The following is a 26618-nucleotide window of genomic DNA, read 5'->3' as shown; positions in this document are numbered from 1 at the left end:
AAACGGATCATTCTCAGGTTGGCAGGCTGTGACCAGTGGGTACCGTAAGGATCAGTGCTTGGGCCCCAGCTATTCACAATCCTATCAATGGTTTGGATGTGGGGACCAAATATAATATTTCCAAATTTGCTGATGACACAAAACTTGGTGGGAATGAGAGTTGTGAGGAGGTTGCAAAGAGGCTTCAAGAAGATTTAGACAGACTGAGTGGGCAAGAACATGGCAGATGAAATTTTTTTTTTCATTCGTTCATGGGATGTGGGCCTCGCTGGCTGGGCCAGCATTTATTACCCACCCTGAATTGCCTTGAGAAGGTGGTGGTGAGCTGCCTTCTTGAATTGCTGTAATCCATGTGGTGCAGGTACACCCACAATGCTATTCAGGAGGGTGTTCCAGGGTTTTGATTTTGATATAATGTGGGAAGATGTGAAGTTATCCACTTTGGTAGGAAAAACAGAAATGCAGAGCATTTCTTAAATGGGGAGAGATTGGGAAGTACTGATGTCCAAAGAGACCTGGGTGTCCTTGTTCAGAAGTCACCAAAAACCAACATGTGGATACAAGCAGGCAAACTGTATGAGGATTTGAGTACAGGAGTAAGGCAGCCTTACTGTAATTGTATAGAGCCTTGGTGTGACCACACCTGGACTATTATGTGCAGTTTTGGCCTCTTTACCTCAGGAAGGATATACTTGACATAGAGAGAGTGCAATGAAGGTTCACCAGACTAATCCCTGGGATGGTGGGATTGTCCTATGAGGAAAGATTGAGGAGACTGGGCCTGCATTCTCCAAAGTTTTGAGAATGAGATGTGATCTTATTCAAGTGTACAAACTTGTAAGAGGGCTTGACAGGGAAGTTGCAGGAAGGATGTTTCCCCAAGTTGGGGAGGTCTAGAACCAGGGGACACTGTCTCAGAATAAGGGGTAGGACATTTAAGATCAAGATGAGGAGGGACTTCTTCACTTAGAGCGTGGTGATTTGTTCTGACTGTGCAGTTGGTACAGCTGAGTAATTTAAAAATCCCAGAGGGAAACATTAAGCAACTGTCATAACCTATAATTTTAAGTGTTGTTTGAGTTGCGACTCTAAATTCAGGAATCAGACCACCAGTCCAAGAGGTTTTATATGAAACTAAATGAAATATTTTATTAAGTTACAACACATTAAACACATACACATGGCCGCAAACTACTACTATCATAACTTTCAACAAATTCCCAAACTAATCTCCATTAAGGAAACAACAACCTATAGACTTAACCAAACATCAGGCAAAGCATTTCCATCTTACGAGTTCAAAATTAGGTTCTTTTCACTTTGGTTCCTGTGGAGACAGTTGAAGGTTCACAGCTGCTTTTGATCTCACATTGCCTCTGCTCGACACACAAAACTGCTGAAGTTATACCTACCACCCCCATTGAATGTAAATTCTCGTTGTATCAACAACCTCTGAACTAAACCTCTTGTAACAATAAAACCCCTTTCATAGTACCAATTTTATTAGCAATATAAACATATTGCTTGGTCTCTGCTTGCTAGGTGCCAGATTTTGCCCCACATCTTGAATATTCCATTCAAAAAATGCAAATGCACTCTACCTCTCTTACATATCAAAACTAGTACACATCAAAGCACCCAGACTAACTGGCTTTAATCCAGTTAAGGCACACCCACAGACTAAACCTCTATTTTAAAAGAAAAATATTTTCTAATAATATTATATACAATAATAGCTTCATGACATGAATCTTTGGAATTTTCTACCCCGGAGGGCTGTGGAGGCTAAGTCATTGAGTATGTTTAAGGCAGGAGTTGATAGGAAGAAAAAATCAGAGTATGAGAGAAAGCTAGCCAGAAATATAACAGTGAGAGTTTTTATAAATATTTTAAAAAGAGTTAACAAAGTGAGCAACTATAGAAAATGAGTCTAGAGAATTGATAATGGAAAACGAGGAGATGGCAGATGAACTGAACAGGTATTTTGCAGCAGCTTTCACTATAGAGGATATAAGTAACATCTCAGAAGCAGCTTTAAACCTGGAAATGGAAGTGTGGAAAGAAGTCAGGAAAATGACAGTTATCAGGGAAGTGGTACTGAGTGAATTGTTGGAGCTGCAGGCTGACAAGAACCCGGGTCCTGATGGACTTCATCCTAGGGTATTAAAAGAAGTGTCTATTGAGATAAGGTGGCTTTAATTTTCCACAACTCCTTAAATTCAGAGAAGGTCCCATTAGATTGGAAGCTAGCAAATGTAACTCCATTATTCAAAAAGGGAGAAAGACAGAAAACGAGAAACTGCAGGTCAGTTAGCTTAACATCTCTCGTAAGGAAAATGTTAGAAGCTATTATTAAAGAAGTTATAGCAGGGCACTTGGATAAGCTCAAGGTCATCAGGCAAAGTCAACATGGCTTTTGCAAAGGAAATTGTATTTAACCAACTTATTGGAGTTCTTTAAGGAAGCAATATGTGCTGTGGATAAAGGGGAGCTGGTGGATGTACTGTACTTAGATTTGAAGAAGGCATTTGATAAAGTGCCACATCAAAGGTTATTGCAGAAAATAAAAGCTCATGGAATAGGGGGTAACATATTAGCATGGATAGAAGATTAACTGGCTGACAAGATGCACAGAGTAGGCATAAATGGGTCTTTTTCAGGTTGGCAAGATGTAATGAGTCGTGTGCCAAAGGGATCAGTGCTGGAACCTCAACTGTTTACAATTTATATAAATGACTTGGATGAAGGGTTGGATGAGATGGTTGTCAAATTTGCTGATGACACGATGATAGGCAGGAACGAAAACTGAAGAGGACATAAAGAGGCTAGAAAAAGATACAGATAGGTTAAGTGAATGGGCAAAGATCTGGCAAATGGAGTATAACGTGGGAAAATGTGAAATTGTCCATTTTGGCAGAAGGAATAAAAGAGAAGCATATTATCTAAATGGTGAGAGATTGCAGAGCTCTGAGATGCAGAGGGATCTGGGTGACCTTGTGCATGAATCACAAAAGGCAAGTATGCAGGTACAGCAAGTAATTAGGAAAGCTAATAGAATATTATCGTTTATTGTGAGGGGAATTGAATATAGAAGTAGGGAGGTTATGCTTCAGTTGTATAGGGCACTAGTGAGACCATATCTGGAATATTGTGGACAGGATTGGTCACCTTATTTAAGGAAGGGTGTAAATGCATTGGAAGCGGTTCAAAGGTTAACCAGATTAATACCTGGAACGGGTAGGTTGTTTTAAAAGGAAAGGTTGGGCAGACTAGTTTGGTATCTGCTAGAGTTTAGAAAAGTAAGAGATGACTTGATCTTGAGGGATCTTGACAGGGTGGATACTGAAAGGAGTTTTACGAAAGGCAACACCCTCTCAGTGTCAGCCTTGATTTTTGAGCTCAAGCCCTTGAGTGGGACTTGAAGCTGGAACTGTGATTCAGAGTGCGCTACCAACTGAGCCACGGCTGATACAAAGTGCCTTCCAGACCCATGACCTCTACCACCTAGAAGGGCAGAAAACACATGGGAACACCACAACTTCCAAGTCACTCACCATCCTGACTTGGAAATACATCACTTTTCCTTCGCTGTCACTGGGACAAAATTCTGGAACTCCCTCCCTAACAGCACTGTGGGTGTATCTACAACACATGGACTGCAGCGGTTCAAGAAGGTAGCTCCCACCACCTTCTCAAGGACAATTATGGATGGGCAATAAATGCTGGCCCAGCCAGCGACACCTACATCCTGTAAAAAAAACTAACAATAAAAAAGGGCATTGCCTCACACTTCTCTGTATTAAATTCTATCTGTCATTTGTCTGCCCAGTCTGCTAGCCTATCTATGTATGCTGTGTTGCAGTCAGTTAGTACAATTCTCAATGTCAGCCCACACCTTCAAGTTTGAAATTTGACTTTGTATTCCAAGATGCATGCATAGAAACGTTTCCTAATTTCACTCTCGAGGGGTCTGGTTCTAATTTTTTGACTATGCTCTGAAGACTCCTCATCCAGCAGATCTACATTATCTGTTCCCCTGACATCCTGAAAACCTTTATCAATGTATCAAAGTCTTGTGAACTTTGAGGAGGACAATGATCGATTTCAAATAACATACAAATTAGGAGCAAAAGTAGGCAATTCGGCCCATTGGGTGGTCCGCCATTAAATAGACACAAATACGTCTGTTTATCCCTACTCTCCATTTTCTGATCTGATTGTAACCTCAACTCCACATTCCCGTCTACCCCTAATAACCTTTGACTCCCTTGTTAGACAAGAATCTATCTTGGTCTGCCTTAAAATGTAATCAATGACTCAGCCTCCACCACTCTCTGGGAAAGAAAGTTCCAATGGCTCATGACTCTCAGAGAAAAAAAAATCTCCTCATCTCCATCTTAAATATGGGGAGGCGGTGGCATAGTGGTATTGTCACCAGGCTGGTATTCCAGAGACCTAGAATAACGTTCTTGGGCTGACAAGTGGCAAGTAACATTCACATCACACAAGTGCCAGGCAATGACTATCTCCAACAAGAGAGAATCTAACTACCACCCCGTGACATTCAATGGCATTACCATCACTGGAGCCCCCAGCCATATAAATACCGTGGCTACAAGAGCAGGGCAGAGGCTAGGAATCGTGCAACAAGTAACTCACCTCCTGACTCCCCAAAGCCTGTCCACCATCTACAAGGCACAAGTCAGGAGTATGTTGGAATACTCCCCACTTGCCTGAATGTGTGCAGCTACCACAACACTCAAGAAGCTTGACACCGTCCAGGACAAAATCAAATCCCTGGAACTCCCTCCCTAACAACAGTGTGTGTGTATCTACACCACTTGGACTGCATGGTTCAAGAAGGCAGCTCACCACCACCTTCTCAAGGGCAACTAGGGATGGGCAATAAAGGTTGGCCCAGCCAGCAAAGCCCACATCCCATGAATGAATAAAGGTAAAGCATATGAGGGTGCAGGGAATAGAAAGTTACACTGATAGAGTTAGATGAGGAAGGGTGGGAGCAGCCTTGAGTGGAGCATAAACACCAGCATAGATTGATTGGCTCCAACCATCTGTTTTACACACACACACACACACACACAAACACACTCACACCGATCCGAATACTTTCGACAACAGATACTAACATGCTGTGATGCCTCCTCATTACTCAACATGTTGGGGTCAGATGTCAGAACTGGAGGACCTGGTAGCTTGGGAACGCTGGGAGATTGTGGAGCAGCCTTACTCTGGTTCACCAGCTCCTGCAGTGTGTCCGAGATGCATTTGTAACAATTCAGCCTAAAGAACACAACACAAGTGTCAGGATCAGCTAATAGGCTATAACAGAGACCTGGCTCAAAGAAGGGCAGGACTGGGCACTAAATATTCATGGGTACAAGGTGTTCAGAGGAGACATGAAAGGGAGAAAGCGGGGGGGCGTGGGAGAAGGCAATATTGGTTAAAGATAGCATTACAGTACTGGAGAGGGAGGATGTTCCAGAGGGGTCGAGGACAGAATCCCTCTGGCTAGAGATAAGGAATGAAAAAGGTGCAATAACACTGATTAGTGTAGTATATAGACCACCAACTAGCTGAAAGGATGTGAAGGAACAAATTTGCTAAGAAATGACAGAGAGGAAGACGGAAGTTATGGGAGGGAAGAGTGTCCTGCAGTCAGCATCACGGTGAAGCAGTCTGGGAAGAGCGTTCTACAGTTAGCATCATGGTGAAGCAGTCTGGGAAGAGTGTCCTGCAGTCAGCATCACGGTGAAGCAGTCTGGGAAGGGTGTCCTGCAGTCAGTTCTTGCCGAAAATAACAAGAGTGACTTCACAAGACAGGGTGAGAGAGCGGTGAAGAGATCAGAACCAGCGCGACTGGAGGGAAGCTTCACAAAGTGACGCCAGCACAAAGATGAGAGCTGATTGGTGAGTAGTGGGCAAGTGTTTTTCTCCAGTTTAAAATAGATGAAGCTGAGGAAAGGTAAGAGTTATAGTTTTAATTTGAAGTACATAAATAATTTAACTTTTTTTTTACATTACTTAACTTAAAGTAAGGGTTCTTTATTTCAACTAGAGGCATGGCAGGGCAGCTCAGTCCCGTGTTATGTACCGCCTGCAACATGTGGGAAGGCCGAGACGCTCCTTGTGCTCTGACCGACCACGTGTGCAGGAAGTGCCACCAGCTGCAGCTACTTGAGCCCCGAGTTTCGGAGCTTGAGCAGCAGCTGGAGGCACTGAGGTACATCCACGAGGCTGAGAGTTTCGTGGACAGCACGTTTTTAGACGTGGTCACCCCACAGCTTACGGAAGTGCAGACAGAGAGGGAATGGGTGACCATCAGGCAGAAGAAAGGGATAAGGCAGGTAGTCAGGAAATCCCCAAGGTTCATCTCGCTTGAGAACCGTTTTTCTGTGTTGGAAAATGGTGAGAGTGACGGTTCCACTGGGGAGTGCAGCCACGCTCATAGCACTGTGAGTGGCTCAGCTGGACAGGCGGGGGAGGAAAAAGAGGGGAAGAGCAATAGTGGTAGGAGACTCGATAGTAAGGGGAACAGACAGGTGTTTCTGCGGCTGTAGATGTGACTCCAGGATGGTATGTTGCCTCCCTGGTGCCAGGATCAAGGATGTCACTGAACGGCTGCAAGGCGCTCCAAAGGGGGAGGGCAAACAAAGAGATCGTGGTACATATTGGTACCAATGACATAAGCAGAAAGAGGGATGAGGTCCTGCAAGCAGAATTTAGGGAGCTAGGACACAGGATAAAAAACAGGGCCTCAAAGGTAGTAATCTCTGGATTACTTCCTGTGCCACACGCTAGTGAGTATAGAAATAGGAGGTTAGCTCAGACGACTGTGTGGCTGGAGAGATGGTGCAGGAGGGAGGGCTTGAGATTTCTGGGACATTAGGACCGTTTCTGGGGTTGGTGGGACCTGTACAAGCTGGACGGGTTGTGCCTGAACCGGAAAGGGACCAACATCCTTGCGGGGAGGTTTGCTAGTGCTGTTGGGGAGGGTTTAAACTAACTTGGCAGGGGGATGGGATCCTGAGAGGAGGTTCAGCAGGGGGAGGTGCACAGCCAAAATTAAAAGAGAGCAAGTGAGCCTGAAAGGCATTGAAATTATAGGCCAGTTAAGGCACAAGGGAGTTTGGCAAGGTTGGATGATATTTATTTTAATGCAAGGAGTCTGACAAATAAGGCAGATGAGTTGAGGGCACAAATTAACACATGGAAGTATGATGTCATTGCTGTCACAGAGACATGGTTGAGAGAGAGGCAGGATTGGCAGCTCAATATTCCAGGATATGGGGTCTTCAGGCGAGAAAGGGAAGGAGGTAAAAGAGGAGAGGGTATCGCAATCTTGATCAAGGAATCAATTACAGCAGTAGGGAGGGATGACATTTTAGAAGGCTCCTCAAATGAAGCCATATGGGTAGAACTGAAAATATAAAAGGAGCAAACACATTGCTGGGAGTGTACTATAGGCCCCCAAACAATCAGAGAGAAATAGAAGGGCAGGTATGTAAGCAAATTTCAGAGAAGTGTAAAAATAATAGGGTAGCAATAGCGGGGGATTTCAACTTCCCCAACATTAACTGGGTTAGTCATAGTGTGATAGGTTTAGAGGGAGCAGAATTCTTAAAATGCATCCAGGAGAGCTTTTTAAGCCAGTACGTAGAAGATCCTATAAGAGAGGGGGCGGTCCTGGACTTAATTTTAGGGAATGAAGTCGGGCAAGTGGTAGAGGTATCAGTGGGGGAACATTTTGCAGATAGTCATCCGTTAGATTCAAGGTTGTTATGGAAAAGGACAAGGATGGGCCAGAAATCAGAGTTCTAAATTGGGGGAAGGCCGATTTTAATAAAATCAGATATGATTTGGCCAGAGTGGACTGGGAGCAGCTACTTTTAGGTAAATCTGTGTCAAAGCAGGGGGACTCATTCAAGAATGAAACAGGGAGAGTACAGGGCCAACATATTCCAGTAAAGACAAAGGGTGGGACCAACAAATCCGGGGAACTCTGGATGTCGAGGGATATACAGGATTGGATAAAAGAGAAAAAGGGAAACTTATGGCAGATACCGAGGGCTCAAAACAGCGGAAGCCCTAGAGGAGTATAGAATGATTAGGGGGGAACTTAAAAAGGAAATTAAGAGAGCAAAAAGAGGGCATGAAAAAACATTGGCAGCTAAAATAAAGGAAAATCCAAAGTTATTTTACAAGTACATTAAGAGTAAGAGGATAACTAGGGAAAGAGTAGGGCCCATTAAAGACCACAGTGGTAATATGTGCATGAAGCTGGAAGACGTAGGTAGGGTTCTAAATGAATACTTTGTGTCGGGGTTCACAAGTGAGACGGACAACGTTGGTATCGAAATCAGACAGAAGGACTGTGATATAATTAATGAAATTAGCATAGAAAGGGAGGAGATTCTAAATGGTCTGTCAGGCTTAAAAATAGATATATCTCCAGGCCCGGATGGAATGTATCCCAGGCTGTTGAGTGAGGCAAGAGAGGAGATAGGAGAGGCACTGGCAATAATTTTCAATACATTTCTGGCCACAGAAGAGGTGCCAGAGGGCTGGAGGACAGCCAATGTGGTACTGTTATTCAAGAAGGGAGGAATGGATAAATCAGGGAACTACAGGTCAGTCAGTCTAACCTCAGCAGTGGGGAAACTATTGGAAGCAATTCTGAAGGACAAAATTAATCTACACTTGGAGAGGCAGGGATTAATCAAGGACAGTCAGCATGGTTTTGTTAAGGGGAGGTCATGTCTGACCAATTTGATTGAATTTTTCCAAGAGATGACCAGGTGTGTCGATGAGGGCAATGCATTTGATGTAGTCTACTTGGACTTCAGCAAGGCTTTTGATAAGGTCCCACATGGGAGACTGATAACAAAGGTTATCCATGGATCCAAGGCAATTTGGCAAATTGGATCCAGAATTGGCTGAATGGCAGGAAGCAGAGGGAGATGGTTGAGGGGTGTTTCGTGACTGGATGCCTGTGTCCAGTAGGGTTCCACAGGGATCTGTGTTGGGTCCCTTGCTGTTTGTGGTATATATAAACGATTTAGACTTGAATGTAGGAGGGTTGATCAGCAAGTTCGCGGATGACACGAAAATTGGTGTAAACAGTGAGGAGGATAACCTTAGATTACAGGAGGATATAGACGGGTTGGTCAGATGGGCTGATCAGTGGCAAATGGAATTTAATCTGGATAAGTGTGAGGTGATGCACTTGGGCAGGAGAAACAAGGCATGGGAATTCACGATGAATGGTAGGACCCTGGGAAGTACCGAGGATCAGAGGGACCATGGTGTGCATGTCCACCAGTCCCTTAAGGACAGGTAGATAAGGTGGTTAAGAAGGCAGATAGGATACTTGCCTTTATTAGCTGAGGCATAGAATATAAGAGCAGAGAAGTTATGCTGGGACTGTATAAAACGTTGCTTAGGCCACAGCTAGAATATTGCGTGCAGTTCTGGAATCCACATTATAGGAAGGATGTGATGGCACTAGAGAGAGTGGAGAGGAGATTTACCAGGATGTTGCCTGGGCTGGAGGGTTTTAGTTATGGGGAGAGATTGGATAGACTGGGGTTATTTTCCTGGGATCAGAGGAGATTGAGGTGTATAAAATTATGAGGGGCATAGGTAGGGTAGACAGGAAGGAACTTCTCCCCTTGGTGGAGGGATCAATAACCAGGGGCATAGATTTAAGGTAAGGGGCAGGTGGTTTAGAGAGGATGTGAGGAAGAATTTTTTCACCCAGGGGGTGGTGGGAATCTGGAACTCACTGCCTGAAAGGGTGGTAGAAGCAGAAACCCTCATAACATTTAAGAAGTAATTGGATGTGCACTTGCAATGCCATGGCATACAAGGCTATGGGCCTGCACTGGAAAATGGGATTAGAATAGTTAGGTGCTTGTTTGATCGTCGCAGACTCGATGGGCCTTCTTCTGTCCTGTAGACCTCTATGACTCCATGAGGTGCAAGAGCTATAGAGTAATCATTAGGGCGGACTTCAATTATCCAAATTTTGAGTGGATAGGAATAGTACAAGGGGACAGAGGGGCGAGAGTTCCTGGAATGTGTTCAAGATAATTTCCTGCAGCAGTATGTTTCCAGTCTAACAAGAGGACATGCACTTTTGGACGTGGTTCTGTGGAATGAGTTGGCCCAAGTGGATCAAATATCAGCGGGAGAGCCTCTAGGGGACAATGACCATTGTGTCAAAAGGTTTAGGTTAATCATGGTAAAGGACAGGGAACAATCCAGAGCAGGGATAATTAATTGGGAAAAAGCCAACTTTGATGGGATCAGAATGCATCTGAGTCGAGTGAGTTGCAATCAAATGTTGGCACTAGAGACGGTGGCTGAACCATGGGCCACCTTCAAAGAAAAAGTATAGCAGGCAATATCAAGGTATATTCCCTAGAAGGGGGAAGGTAGGACAAATAAATCTAGAATGTCCTGGATGACGAGAAAAATAGAGGTGATGATGAAAAGGAAGTGCGCGCGCAAATGACAGATGTCAGGTGCAAAATACAATGGAGAATCAGGCTGAATATAGAATGGCCAGAGGGGAAGTGAAGAAACTAATAAGAAAAGCAAGGAGAGAGCATGAAAAGAGGCTGGCAGCGAGCATAAAAGGGAATCTCAAGGTCTTCCAGAAGCATGTAAATAATAAAAGGGTGGTGAAAGGAAGAGTAGGGCCGATTAGGAACAAAAAAAGGAGACTTGTGGAAGCTGGAGAAATAGCGGAGGTATTGAACGAGTACTTTGCATCTGGCTTTACAAAGGAAGGAGGTGCTACCCAGGCTGTGGTGAGAGAGGAGGTAACTGGTACACTAGAAGAATGTATAATTGAGAAGGAGGAGATGTTAGAAAGGCTACCTTTGCTTAAAATAGATAAGACACCAGGATGCAAGTCTGCACTGCAGTGCTGCTTTGGGCTGCGGTAGAGTGCTTAAGTTTGACTTTGGTGGCTGAGCGAGTTCGGTGAGGAGGGATCGAGGTGATCCTTTGAGTATCGTGAGTACAGTCGGCTAAGTATTTACTACTTTTATCGCTTATTGTTTTTAAGGTCTTATGTTGTGGTTCATCGTTTGTAGGGGCTATATTCTGTAATGAGGAGCAGGGAAGAAGGGCCCTAGGGTAATTGATATTATTTGATAGGAAGTATCTTCCAAAAGGTTTAATTTAATTTAAAGGGAGAATTCATGGCAGGAGAGCTCAAAGCCATGGTGTGCTCCTCCTGCTCAATGTGGGGAGCCAGGGCCAGCAGGTGTGCTGGAAGTGCCTCCAGCTGCAGCTACTGGAAGACTGGGTTTCGGAGCTGGAGTGGTGACTGGGGACACTGTGGAGCATTCACGAGGCGGAGAGTATTGTAGATAGCACGTATAGAGAGGTGGTCACACCGCAGGCTAAAAGTCCACAGGCAGGAAAGGAATAGCTGATCACCAGGCAGAGCAAGAGGACTAGGCAGGCAGTGTAGGAATCTCCAGTGGCTATTCCCCTGCAAAACAGGTATACCACTTTGGAAACTGTTGGGGGGGAATGACCTCTCAGGGGAAAGCAGCAACAGCCAAATTCGTTGCACCACGGTTGGCTCTGCTGCACAGGGTAGGAGTAAAAAGTGTGGGAATGCATTAGTTATAGGGGATTCGATTGTAAGGGGAATATATAAGCATTTCTGTGGCTGCAAACGAGACTCCAGTATGGTATGTTGCCTCCCTGGTGCTAGGGTCAAGGATGTCTCAGAGCGGCTACAGGACATTCTGAAGGGGGAGGGTGAACAGCCAGTGGTCGTGGTACACATTGGTACAAACGACATAGGTAAAAAAAGGGATGAGGTCCTAAAAGCAGAATATAGGGAGTTAGGAAATAAGTTGAGAATTAGGATCTCAAAAGGTAGTGATCTCAGGATTACTACCAGTGCCACTAGACAGAGTAGAAGTAGCAGGATATATCAGATGAATACGTGGCTGAAGAGATGGTGTGAGGGGGAGGGGTTCACATTCCTGGGACACTGGGACCGGTTCTGGGGGAGGTGGGACCAGTACAAATTGGATGGGTTACACCTGGGCAGGACCAGGACTGATGTCCGAGGGGGAATATTTGCTAGAGTGGTTGGGGAGGGTTTAAACTAAAATGGCAGGGGGATGGGAACCAATGCAAAGAGACAGAGAAGGAGGAATCAAGGACAAGAACAAAAGACAGAAAGGGGAATAAGAAAAGTGATAGTCAGAGAAATCAAGGGCAAGAATCAAACAGGGCCTCAGTGAAAAATAGTGGGAACGGGACAAGTAATGTTAAAAAGTCATGCCTTAAGGCTTTGTGCCTTAACGCGAGGAGCATTCGCAATAAAGTGGATGAATTAACCGTGCAAATAGATGTAAACAGGTATGATATAGTCGGGATTACGGAGACTTGGCTGCAGGGTGACCAGGGATGGGAACTGAACATCCAGAGGTATTGCATATTTAGGAAGGACAGACAAAAACGAAAAGGCGGTGGATTTGCATTGCTGGTTAAAGAGGAAATTAACGCAGTAGTGAGGAAAGATATTAGCTCCGACGATGTGGAATCTGTATGGGTAGAGCTGAGAAACACTGAGGGGCAAAAAATGTTAGTGGGAGTTGTATATAGACCTCCAAATTGTAGTGGTGATGTTGGGAATTGCATTAAACAGGAAATTAGAGAAGCATGTAATAAAGGAGCATCTGTAATTATGGGTGACTTTAATCTGCATATAGATTGGGCAACTCAAATTAGTAACAATACTGTAGGGGAGGAATTCCTGGAGTGTATACGGGATGGTTTTCTGGACCAATACATTGAGGAACCAACTAGAGAACAAGCCATCCTAGACTGGGTATTGTGTAACGAGAAAGGAATAATTGGCAATCTAGTTGTGCGAGGCCCCTTGGGGATGAGTGACCATATGATGATAGAATCCTTCATCAAGAAGGAGAGTTGATTCTGAGACTAGGGTCCTGAATCTTAATAAAGGAAACTACGATGCTATGAGGCGCGAGTTGGCTATGATGGATTTGGAAACGTTACTTAAAGGGATGACGGTGGATAGGCAATGGCAAACATTCAAAGAACGCATGGGGTGAACTGCAACAATTCTTTATTCTTGTCTGGCGCAAATCTAAAACAGGAAAGGTGACCTGAGGATTGGGAGCAGTTTAGAATTCAGCAAAGGAGGGCCAAGGCATTGATTAAGAACGGGAAAAGAGAGTACGAGAGTAAGCTTGTGGGGAACATAAAACTGACTGTAAAAGTTTCTATAGGTATGTGAAGAGAAAAAGATTGGTGAAGACAAATGTAGGTCCCTTACAGTCAGAAACAGGGGAGTTTATAATGGGGAACAAAGAAATGGCTGACCAACTAAATACATACTTTGGTTCTGTCTTCACAAAGGAGGACACAAATAACATACCAGAAGTGCTAGGGAACACAGGGTTTAGTGAGAGGGGGGAACTGAAAGAAATCAATATTAGTAGGGAAATGGTGTTGGGTGAATTGATGGGATTGAAGGCAGATAAATCCCCAGGGCCTGATAATCAACATCTCAGAGTACTTAAGGAAGTGGCACTAGGAATAGTGAATGCATTAGAGGTTATCTTCCGAGATTCTATAGACTCTGGAACAGTTCCTACATATTGGAGGGTAGCTTATGTGACCCCACTATTTAAAAAGGGAGGTAGAGAGAAAACAGAGAATTATAGACCAGTCAGCCTGACGTCAGTAGTGGGGAAAATTCTAGAGTCCATTATAAAAGATTTAATAGCTGAGCACTTGGAAAACAGTGGCAGAATCGGACAGAGTCAGCATGGATTTACGAAAGGGAAATCATGCTTGACAAATCTACTGGAATTTTACAAGGATGTAACTAGTGTTGAGGGGGAGCCAGTGGATGTGGTTTATTTGGACTTTCAGAAGGCTTTCGACAAAGTCCCACATAAGAGATTGGCATGTAAAATTAAAGTGCATTGGGTTGGGGGTAGGGCATTGAGATAGATAGAAAACTGGTTGGCAGACAGGAAACAAAGAGTAGGAATAAATGGGTCTTTTTCCGAATGGCAGGCAGTGACTAGTGGGGTACCGCAGGGATCGGTGCTGGGACCCCAGTTATTCACAATATATGTTAATGATTTAGATGAACTAAATGTCCAGATTTGCAGATGACACAAAGCTGGGTGGGAGGGTGAGCTGTGAGGAGGATGCAGAGATGCTTCAGTGTGATTTGGACAAGCTGAGTGAGTGGGCAAATGCATGGCAGATGCAGTATAATGTGGAATAATGTGAGGTTATCCACTTTGGTAGCAAAAACAGGAAGGCAGATTATCTGAATGGCTATAAATTGAGAGAGAGCAATGTGCAATGAGACCTGGGTGTCCTTGTACGCCAGTCACCGAAGGTAAGCATGCAGGTGCAGCAGGCGGTAAAGAAGGCAAATGGAATGTTGGCCTACATAGCCAGAGGATTCGAGTACAGAGGCAGGGATGTCTTGCTGCAACTATACAGGGCCTTGGTGAGACCACACCTGGAATATTGTGTGCAGTTTTGGTATCCTTATCTGAGGAAGGATGTTCTTGCTATAGAGGGAGTGCAGTGAAGGTTTACCGGACTGATTCCTGGGAAGGCGGGACTGACATTTGAGGAGAGATTGAGTTGGTTAGGATTATATTCGCTGGAGTTCAGAAGAATGAGGGGGGATCTCATTGAAACCTATAAAACTCTAACAGGACAAGACAGGGTAGATGCAGGAAGGATGTTCCCGATGGTGGGGGAGTCCAGAACCAGGGGTCACAGTCTGAGGATATGGGGTAGACCATTTAGGACTGAGATGAGGAGAAACTTCTTCACACAGAGAGTGGTGAGCCTGTGGAATTTGCTACCACAGTAAGTAGTTGAGGCCAAAACATTGTATGTTTTCAAGAAGGAGTTAGATATAGCTCTTGGGGCGAAAGGGATCAAAGGATATGGGGAGAAAGCGGGAGCAGGCTATTGAGTTGGATGATCAGCCATTATCATAATGAATGGTGGAGCAGGCTCGAAATGCCGAATGGCCTCCTCCTGCTCCTAGTTTCTATGTTCCTATGAGATGCATCCAAGGGTATGGAAGGACGTGGTGGCATCGTGGTATTGTCACTGGACTAGTAGTCCAGAAGACCAAGAGTAATGCTCTGGGGAGCCAGGTTTGAATCCCACCACGGGTAGATGGCGAAATTTGAATTCAATAAAAATCTAGAATTAAAAGTCTGATGATGACAGCGAAACCTTTGCCAATTGTCGTAAAAGCCCATCTGGTTCACTAATGTGCTACAGGGAAGGAAATCTGTCGCCCTTACCTGGTCTGGCCTACATGTGACTCCAGACCCACAGCAACGTGGTTGACTCTTAAATGCCCTCTGAATGGGGCAATTAGAGATGGGCAATAAATGCTGGCCTAGGCAGCGACCCCCACGTCTTTTGGATAAATTTTTAAAAAGTGACAGTGGAAATTGCAGAGGCACTAGTGATAATCTTCTAGTCTTCCTTAAACACAGGGGAGATGCCAGAGACTGCAAATGTTACACCCTTGTTCAAAAAGTGATGCAAGGATAAAGCTGGCATCGACAGGCCAGTCAGTTTCACCTCAGTGGTGGGGAAACTTTACCGTTGCTTCGCTGTTGCTGGATCAAAATCCTGGAACTCCCTTCCTAACAGCACTGTGAGTGTACCTACACCACATGGACTGCAGCGGTTCAAGAAGGCAGCTCACCACCACGTTCTCAAGGGCAACTAGGGATGGGCAATAAATGCTGGCACAACCAGCGAAGCCCACCTCCTGTGAATGAATAAAAAAAACTTCTGGAAACTATACTGTGGGATAAAATTAATTATCACTTAGACAAGTGCAGGATAATTAAAGAAAACTAGGATAGACTCCAAGAGAAAATCGTGTTTAACTAACTTGGAGTTTTTTGAAGTAGCAGAGAAGGTTGATGAGAGAAGCACTGATGTGGTGTATATGGATTTTCAAAAGGCATTTGATACAGTGCCACACAACAGACTTGAGCAAAATTCTAGGTCATGTAATAAAAGGGAAATTAGGCACTTGGATAAGAAATTGGCCGAGTGACAGGAAACAGAGTAATGATAAATGGTGGTTTTTCAGGTTGGAGGAAGGTTTGTCATGGAGTTCCCCAGAGGTCAGTGTTGGGGCCCTTGCACTTCCTGATATATATGAATGACCTCGACTGTGGTGTGCAGAGCATGGTTTCAAAATCTGCAGGTGATACAAAGATTGGGAACATTGACAACTGTGATGGGGATAGTCTTAAACTTCAAAAGGACATTGCCACATTGGTGAATTGGGCAGACAAGTGGCAAATGAAGTTCAATGCAGAGAAATGTGAGGTGATTTGTTTTGGCAGGAAAAATATTGAGACAGTATAAAATAAAGGGAGAGTCTCTAAAAGAGGTGCAGGACAGAGGGGCCTTGGTGTGTACGTACATAGGTCATTGAAGATGGCAGGGCACGTTGAGAGAGCAGTTAATAAAACATCTAGTATCTTAGGCTTTATTAATAGTGGCACTGAGGGCAAGAGTAAGGAGGTCATGTTATATAAGACAATGAGGCCTCATCTGGAGTACTGCGTCCAGTTCTGGGCGCCATACTTGAGGAAAGATGTGAAGGCATTGGAGAGAGTACAGGGGAGATTCACAGGAATGATTCCAGGAATAAAGAACGGTAGCTATGAGGATAGATTGGAGAGGTTGGGACTGTATTCCTTGAAGAAAAGAAGGCTGAGTGGGGACTTGATAAAGGTATACAACATCCTGAGGGTATAGATAGGGTAAATAGTGAGAAACTGCTCCCGCTCAAGAGAACATCAAGAACTAGAAGATGCAGATTCAAAATAATTGGCAAAAGGTGTAAATGGGATGAGAGGAAACATTTTTTCACCCAGAGGGTGGTTGGATTCTGGAGCAAACTTCCTGAAAAGGTTTGATTGAGGTATTCAACAGGGAATTGGATTGCTACCTGAAAAGAGAGAATGTGCAAGGTGATGAGTTTAGGCAGGATTCGAGCTTGGGGTCAGGCAAGTTTTACGTTGGGATTCGGATGGGGGGCGGGGAGGCTTGGGTTAGTGGTCAGGCTGAACTCGAGCTCAGGTTCAAGGTCAGTTGGAGATCAGGTTGGGGCTCGGGGCTCCAGTTTGGAGTTGGGGGTGCTCGGGATCAGGCAGGGCTTGGGTTCAGGTTCCGGGTCAGGCAGGACTCCAACTCGGGTGCGGGTGCTGGGTCAAGCAGGGCTTGGCGCTTGTGGTCAGTCAGGCTCAGGTCAGGTTGGGTTCGGGGTCAGGCAGGATTTTGGGTTGGATGCTGGGTCAGGCAGGGCTTGGGTTTGAGGTCAGACATGGCATCAACATTGAATTCTAATCTGAAGGTTAAACCTCCAGTCATAGCCACTCCTCAAGCTTGGCTGCTCACCTCTCCTGAAAGGCCTGTTGCCCCACAGGATCTTCTTCTGGCTCTCCGTTCTTGTAATAATGAAGTCCCAGGCCCTGTGGATCCTTCTTATCTGCAGCACTGAGGCTCAACTCAGCCACAGCCTCATAATAACGCACTGCAGTGACAGAAAGGGAACAGAGCCGTGAATCAATCTTACCATTACCATGGCGTGCACCCTCTCCTAGAAAACACCCAAACTCAATCTCTCTCTGGGAGCCTCAACACCTGCAAACCCTCACTCACCTTGTCTGAACTGTGTGCAGACACTGGGAAGGTCAACCTGGTGCCCAATCTCCTGGTACAGATGCAATGACTCTCTCATGGTCTTCTCCTTCTCTGCCTTGTTTTGAATTTGCCTTGCACTCTGTAGTAGCTCATTCGCCTGAAAATAAACCAATCAGCAACAGAGAATCAACATTCAGGTTGTGTACGGGAAGAGATGGTCAGTTAACATTCAGGCTGTGTAGGAAGAGATGGTCAGTTAACGGTCAGGTTGTGTGTGGGAAGAGATGGTCAGTTAACGGTCAGGCTGTGTCGGTTAATGGACAGGCTGTGTGTGGGGCAGGGATAGTCAGTTAATGGTCAGGCTGTGTGTGGGGCAGGGATAGTCAGGTAATGGTCAGGCTGTGTGTGGAGAGAGATGGTCAGGCTGTGTTTGGTGGTTAATGGTCAGGTTTTGTGTGGGGCAGGACGGTCAGTTAATAGTCAGGCTGTGTGTGGAGAGAGATGGTCAGCTAATGGTCAGGGTTGTGGGGACAGGGTGGTCGGTTAATGGCTAAACTGAGTGTGAAGGCAAGTTAATGGCCAGGCTGAGTGAGATGGTCAGTTAGTGGCCAGGCTGAGTGTGATGGTCAGATAATGGCTAGGCTGAGTGTGAAGGCCAGTTAATGGCCAGGCTGAGTGTGATGGTCAGTTAATGGCCAGGCTGAGTGTGATGGTTAGTTAATGGCCAGGCTGAGTGTGATGGTCAGTTAATGGCCAGGCTGAGTGTGATGGTCAGTTAATGGCCAGATTGAGTGTGATGGTCAGTTAATGGCCAGATTGAGTGTGATGGTCTGGAGGAAGACAGGAACCATATCTGCTGTTTCTTCAGCTCAGATTGCAACGTCTATAATATTCTGCCTTAAGATTGAACTTTAAGTGAAGGTTTTTTGGGACGGAGCACAGTCCTCACGATCAGGGTCATCGTCGTTTCAGGGATCATGGGTCAGGTCCTACTTATGAACATCTTGGGGCTGGTGCCAAAATTGGGAGAGCTGTCTCACAAGCTTATCAAGAAACAGCCTGACATAGTCATCCTCATGGAATCATACCTTACAAATAATATCCTAGACACCACCATCGCCATCCCTGGGTATGTCCTGTCCCACTGGCAGGACAGACCCAGCAGAGGTGGCAGGACAGTGGTATACAGTCGGGAAGGAGTTGCCCTGGGAGTCCTCAACATTCACTCCGTACCCTATGAAGCCTCGTGGCATCAGGTCAAACATGGGCAAGGAAATGTCCTGCTCATTACCACGTACCGCCCTCCCTCAGCTGATGAATCAGTACTTCTCCATGTTGAACACCACTTGGAGGAAGCACTGAGGGTGGCAAGGGCGCAGAATGTACTCTGGGTGGGGGACTTCAATGTCCATCACTATAAGTGGCTCGGTAGCACCACTACTGACCGAGCTGGCTGAGTCCTAAAGAATATAGCTGCCAGGCTGAGTATGTGACAGGTGGTGAGGGAACCAACAAAATGGAAAAACATAGTTGACCTCATCCTCACCAACCTACCTGCCGCAGATGCATCTGTCCACAACAGTATGGGTAGGAGTGACCATCGCACAGTCGTTGTGGAGGCGAAATCCTGCCTTCATATTGAGGATACCCCTCCATTGTGTTGTGTGGCATGACCACTGTGCTAAATGGGATAGATTTCAAATGGATCGAGCAACTCAAGACTGGGCAATCATGAGGTGCTGTGGGCCATCAGCAGCAGCAGAATTGTAATCAAACACAATCTGTACCCTCATGGCCCAGCATATCCCCCACCCTAACATGACCATCAAGCCAGGGAACCAACCCTGGTTCAATGAAGAGTGCAAGAAGGTATGCCAGGAGTAGCAAAAGGCATCCCTCAAGATGAGGTGTCAACCTGGTGAAGCTATAACACAGGACGACTTGCATGCCAAACAGCATAAGCAGCAAGTGATAGACAGAGCTAAGCGATCCCACAACCAATGGATCAGATCTAAGCCCTGTTGTCCTACCACATCTAGTCATGATGGTGGTGGACAATTAAACAATTCACTGGAGGAGGAGGCTCTATGAATTCAGCAAAGGAGGACCAAGGGATTGATTAAGAAGGGAAAAATAGAGTTCGAGACTAAGCCTGCGGGGAACCTAAAAACTGACTGTAAAAGTTTCTATAGATATGTGAAGAGAAAAAGATTGGTGAAGACAAATGTAGGCCCTTTACAGTCAGAAACAGGGGAATTTATAATGGGGAACAAAGGAATGGCTGACCAACTAAATACATACTTTGGTTCTGTCTTCACAAAGGAGGACACAAATAACATACCAGAAGTGCTGGGGAACACGGGGTTTAGTAAGAGGGAGGAACCGAAAGAAATCAGTATTAGTAGGGAAATGGTGTTGGGGAAATTGATGGGATTGAAGGCCGATAAATCCCCAGGGCCTGATAATCTACATCCCAAAGTACTTAAGGAAGTGGCCCTCGAAATAATGGATGCATTGGTGGTCATCTTCCGAGATTCTATAGGCACTGGGATAGTTCCTACAGATTGGAGGGTAGCTAATGTAACCCCACTATTTAAAAGGGGAGTTCGAGCGAAAATAGGGAATTATCGACCAGTCAGCTTGATGTCGGTAGTGGGGAAAATTCTGGAGTCCATTATAAATTCTAGGGAATGAAGCCGGACAGGTGGCTGAGGTGGTGGTGGGGGAGCATTTTAGTGATAGCGACCACAACATGGTACAGTTTAACCTTGTTAAATAAACAAGTTGCAAAAAAATGTTTTGGATTGGGGACATTGGATTTTAGTAAAATAAGGTAGGATCTGGCCAAGGTAGAGTGGGAACGGCTACTTGTGGAGAAATCTACAGAGGAGCAATGGGGGGGCATTCAAAAAGGAAATGGGGAGGGTATAGGCTCAACATATTCCCTCTAGGGTGATAGGAAGGAGTAACAAGCCCAGAGAACTATGGATGACCAGAGATATTCAGTTACGATGACATGGAAGAGAGAGGCTTTTAGCAGGTACAAGGGAAGCAAATCAGTGGCGGCATTAGTGGAGTACAGAAAGTGCAGGGTGGAGCTTAAGAAAGCAATTAGGAGAGCAAAGAGGGGATATGAGAAAGCTCTGGCTGGTAAAAGTAGGGAAAATCCCAAGATATTCCATAAGTATATCAATGGGAAGAGGATAACCAGAGAAGTGTAGGGCCCATAAGGGACCAAGGGGGCAATCTATGGGTGGGGCCAGAGGGCATTGCTCAAGTGTTGAATGAATACTTCATATGTGTCTTCACCCAAGAGAATGAAAATGAAGGTATCAAACTCGGGGAGAGAGACTGCGAGGTTTTTAAGCAAATTGATATGGGGAGTGACAAGGTATTGGAGGTGTTGGCGGGCTTAAAAGTGGACAAATCTCCAGGTCTAGATGATTTGTGTCCCAGACTGCTGAGGGAGGCAAGGGAGGAGATCGCAGGGGCTCTGACCCAAATTTTTAATTCCTCTCTGGCCATGGGGGAGGTGCCAGAGGACTGGAGACCTGCTAATGTGGTTCCGCTATTTAAGAAGGGGTATAAAGATAAGCCAGGGAACTACAGGCCAGTGAGTCTTACGTCAGTGGTAGGGAAACTATTGGAGAAAATTCTGAAGGAGAATCTATCTCCGCTTGGAGGGGCAAGGTTTGATCAGGGATAGTCAGCATGGCTTTGTCAGTGGGAGGTCATGCCTAACAAATTTGATTGAAGTTTTTGAGGTGGTGACCAGGTGTGTAGATGAGGGTAGTGCAGTTGATGTAGTTTATATGGATTTCAGCAAAGCCTTTGACAAGGTCCCACATGGGAGACATATAAAGAAGGCAAATGCACCTGGGATACAGGGTAATTTGATAAGGTGAATTCAAAATTGGCTTAGTTGTAGGAGACAGAGGGTGATGACAGAAGGCTGCTTTAGTGACTGGAAGCCAGTGTCCAGTGACGTACCACAGGGATCTGTGCTGGGTCCCCTATTATTCGTTATTTATATAAACGACATAGATGACTATGTGGGGGTAGGATTAATAAGTTTGCGGATGACACAAAGATTGACCAGGTGGATAACAGTGAGGTTGAGTGTCTTGGGCTACAGGAAGATATAGACAGGATGGTCAAATGGGCAGATAAGTGGCAGATGGAATTTAACCCTAAAAACTGTGAGGTGATACACTTTGGGAGGAGTAATTTGACACGGAAGTATTCAATGAACGGTATGGCACTAGGAAGTTCCGAGGAACAAAGGGACCTTGGCGTGTGTGTCCATAGATTTCTGAAGGCCTTCACCCTGATCGAGGTGTACAAGATTCTGAGGGGCATGGACAGGGTGGATAGGGAGCAGCTGTTCCTCTTAGTTGAAGGGTCAGTCACAAGGGGACATAAGTTCAAGGTGAGGGGCAGGAGGTTTAGAGGGGACGTGAGGAAAACATTTTTTACCAAGAGGGTGGTGACGGTCTGGAATGCACAGCCTGGGAGGGTGGTGGAGGCGGGTTGCCTCACATCCTTTAAAAAGTACCTGGATGAGCACTTGGCACGTCATAACATTCAAGGTTATGGGCCAAGTGCTGATAAATGGGATTAGGTAGGTAGGTCAGGTGTCTCTCACGTGTCGGTGCAGACTCGATGGACACTGTGTGATTCTGTGATAAAAGATTTAATCGCTGAGCACTTGGAAAACAGTGGCAGAATTGGACAGAATCAGCATGGATTTATGAAAGGGGAATCGTGCTTGACAAATCTACTGGAATTTTTCGAGGATGTAACTAGTGATGAGGGGGAGTCAGTGGATGTGGTTTATTTGGACTTTCAGAAGGCTTTCGACAAAAGTCCCACATAAGAGATTAGCGTGTAAAATTAAAGCACATGGGATTGGGGGTAGTGTATTGAGATGGATAGAAACCTGATTGGCAGACAGGAAACAAACAGTTGGAATAAACGGGTCTTTTTCCGAATAGCAGGCAGTGACTAGTGGGGTACTGCAGGGATCGGGGCTGAGACCCAGTTATTCACAATATATATTAATGATTTAGATGAGGGAACTAAGTATAATATCTCCAAATTTGCAGATGGCTCAAAGCTGGGTGGGAGGGTGAGCTGTGAGGAGGATGCAGAGATGCTTCAGTGTGATTTGGACAAGCTGAGTGAGTGGGCAAATGCATGGCAGATGTAGTATAATGTGGATAAATGTGAGGTTATCCACTTTGGTAGCAAAACAGGATTCAGATTATTATCTAAATGGCTATAAATTGAGAGAAAGGAATGTACAATGAGACCTGGGTGTCCTCGTACACCAGTCGCTGAAGGTAAGCATGCATGTGCAGCAGGCGGTAAAGAAGGCAAATGCTATGTTGGCCTTCATAGCGAGAGGATTCGAGTACAGGAGCAGGGATGTCTTGCTGCAATTATTCAGGGCCTTGGTGAGACCACACTTGGAATATTGCGTGCAGTTTTGGTCTTCATATCTGAGGGAGGTTGTTCTTACTATAGAGGGAGTGCAGTGAATGTTTACCAGACTGATTCCTGGGATGGCGGGACTGACAAATGAGCAGAGGATTAAGTCGGTTAAAATTATATTCGCTGGAGTTCAGAAGAATGAGTGGGTTCTCATAGAAACCTATAAAATTCTAACAGGACTAGACAGGGTAGATGCAGGAAGGATGTTCCTGATGGTAGGGGAGTCCAGAACCAGGGGTCACAGTCTGAGGGTAAACCATTTATGACTGAGGAGAAATTTCTTCACCCAGAGAGTGGTGAGCCTGTGGAATTAGTTGAGGCCAAAACATTATATGTCTTCAAGAAGGAGTTAGATATAGCTCTTGGGGCGAAAGGGATCAAAGGATACGGGGAGAAAGCGGGATCAGGCTGTTGAGTTGGATGATCAGCCATGTTCATAATCAATGGCAGAGCAGGCTCGAAGGGTCAAATGGCCTACTCCTGCTCCTAGTTTCTATGTTTCCTATTTTCTATGTTTGTTTTATCCCCAGCTTTTAACCTATTTTCGATCCTTCTTCCCACCACCGTCCCCTCCCCCCACCTCACCCTCACTAGGGCCATTTGTCACTTCCCAGAGTGCTTACCCTGGTCTGGCCATTATCACATTTTGCTTTCTTAATGACACCATTGGCACCCCATTTAGCAAGTACCACCACCAAGAACATCTCTTTGACCTTTTGTTCATGACATTTTTTGCTCCTCTCCTTTGCCTCCACTTATTGCTGGCCTTCTATCCAGCTTCACTGGTTCCACCCCTCTTAAACTGTATATATTTCACCACATCTCAACCTCCCTTTAGATCTGCAGAAGAGTCATATGGACTCAAAACGTTATCTCTGTCTCTCTCTCCACAGATGCTGTCAGGCCTGCTGAGTTTTTCCAACATTTTTGTTTTCATTTCAGGTTTCCAGCATCTGCAGTATTTTGCCTTTATTATTCCCCAGAGCATTATCCTGGGTCTCTGGATTACCAGTCCAGCGACAATAAGACTATGCCAAACCCTCCCCTAAAACATGAACTCTGAAGATGAAGTGAGAGTGACTTCCATTGACATCAAGGCAGCATAATACTGAGTGTAGCATCAAGGAGCCCTAGCAGAACTGGAATCAGGGGGGATCCTCTCTGCTGGTTGGAGTCATACCTAGCACAAATGAAGATGATTGTGGTTGTTGGAGGTCAGTCATCTCAGCTCCAGGACATCACTGCAGGAGTTCCTCAGGATAGTGTCCTTGGCCCAACCATCTTCAACTGCTTCAGAAATGACCTTCCTTTCTTCCTTCATAAGGTCAGAAGTGGGGATGTTTGCTGATGATTGCATAATGTTCAGCTCCATTTGCAACTCTTCAGATACTGAAGCAGTCCATGTCCAAATGCAGCAAGGCTGGACAATATCCAGGCTTGGGCTGACAAGTGGCAAATAACATTTGTGCCACACTAGTGCCGGGCAATCACCATCTCCAACAAGAGAAAATCCAACCATCGCCCCTTGATGTTCAATGGCATTGCCATCACTGAATCCCCCACTATCAACATCCTGGGGGTTACCATTGACAAGAAACTGAACTGGACTAGCCATATAAATACTGTGGCTACAAGAGCAGGTCAGAGACTTGGAATCCTGCGACGAGTAACTCACCTCCTGACTCCCCAAAGCCTGTCCACCATCTACAAGGCACAAGTCAGGAGTGTGATGGAATACTCCCCAACTGCCTGGATGAGTACAGCTCCCACAACACTCAAGAAGCTTGACACCGTGCAGGACAAAGCCACCTGCTTGATTGGCACCACATCCACAAAACATTCACTCCCTCCACCACCAATGCACAGTATCAGCAGTGCGTACCATCTACAAGATGCATTGCAGAAATTCACCAAGGCTCGTTAGACAGCACCTTCCAAACCTACGACCATCTACAAGTACAAGGGCAGCAGATTGATGGGAACAGCACCACCTGGAGGTTTCCCTCCAAGCCACTCATCATCCTGACTTGGAAATATACCGCTGTTCCTTCACTGTCACTGGGTCAAAATCCTGGAACTCCCTCCCTAACAGCACTGTGGGTGTACCTACATCACATGGACTGCAGCGGTTCAAGAAGGCAGCTCACCACCACCTTCTCAGGGGTAACTAAGGGTGGGCAATAAATGCTGGCCTAGCCAGCGAAGCCCACATCCCATGAATGAATGAAAAAAAAAGGTTGAGGATGTCATGGTCAGAAAGCACTAGTACTCACTAAGAAAGGAAATAAGATAACCTATGCTTTGACTAAGCTCCTGGCCTCCAGTTCCTGACCACAGCCCCTGCCTGACCATCTGCCCATACCTTGGAACACACTGCGTCGTCGTTGCTGTACAGCAGGGGACAAGTGTCCCTCAGATGTTTACTGATGGCGTCGACCGAGGCGTTGTCCCCAATATATCGGTTGATAAGAGAGGTAATGAGTGCCCCACACAACTCCTTCCCTCGAATAACCAAGTCCCGGAATGGTGTTGATTTCAACTGTTCCTGGAGCTCCTGCAAAAAGTCAAAACACAGGCTCATCAATGGAGCTCAGACTCCACAATGGAGTTTATCCATTGGGGGTTTAAAATAACTTGCTTCATACCAAGGTGTAAACATTATAAAATAGAAACAAGACACAAACAAGATGCACAGGGGTTTGGGAGAGACAGAGTTAGAAGTCATTTAAATTAGTTAGGATCACAGAAAATACAGGGGAAGTCTGTGTTAGATTTGGAGTGTCTGCGTAACTGCACAAACTATGGTTTATAAGGTTGGTTAATGACAGGCACAAATAACCACATCGCAATATGGTGTTAAGATATGAAATTGAGATATTACAGAGAACAGATAGAGTAAACAGAGGGAAACTATCTCTGCTGAGTCTAAGACGAGGAGGCATAACCTAAAAACTCGAGCCAGATCAGTCAGGAGTGGAATTAGGAAACACAAGTACACTCAAAGTGTGATAGAAGTTTGCAAACTCTCTTCTGCAAATTGAAATGCTCCCAATGTATTGGTTAACGAGCAAGGTAATGATGCTGAATCAATTGTTAATTTTAAATCTGAGATTGATGGATTTTTGTCAACCACATATTAAGGGAACGAGGGCAAATGTCATGATCTCACCGAATTTTGGAACAGGTTCAAGGGTATAAATGGCTTTCTATTGTCCTAGACAAAACAAAAACAGAATTACCTGGAAAAACTCAGCAAGTCTGGCAGCATCGGCGGAGAAGAAATCAGTCAACGTTTCGAGCCTCCATGGCCCTTCGGCAGAACTGCAGCATAGTTTCAACAAGGGAGAAATATAAATTGGTTTAAGGTGGGTGGGGGGCGG

General features: G+C 45.3%; 1 protein-coding gene across 1 annotated transcript in view; it reads right to left on the bottom strand.

The window, feature by feature from the left end:
- The window catches only part of nup155 (nucleoporin 155), a 276126-nt gene that overhangs the window by 74824 nt on the left and 174684 nt on the right, over nt 1-26618 (bottom strand). Inside the window, exons 22-25 of the mRNA XM_078557216.1 lie at nt 25601-25792; nt 17764-17902; nt 17500-17635; nt 5148-5301 (exon numbers count right to left, since the gene is read on the bottom strand). Coding sequence (XP_078413342.1) covers nt 5148-5301; nt 17500-17635; nt 17764-17902; nt 25601-25792 — 621 coding nt within the window. The remainder of the gene's footprint in view (nt 1-5147; nt 5302-17499; nt 17636-17763; nt 17903-25600; nt 25793-26618) is intronic.

The sequence above is a fragment of the Cetorhinus maximus genome, chromosome 2, assembly GCF_964194155.1.
Source record: "Cetorhinus maximus chromosome 2, sCetMax3.hap1.1, whole genome shotgun sequence".
Classification (NCBI taxonomy): Eukaryota; Metazoa; Chordata; class Chondrichthyes; order Lamniformes; family Cetorhinidae; genus Cetorhinus; species Cetorhinus maximus.
This window is presented reverse-complemented; position numbering and strand designations above follow the sequence as displayed.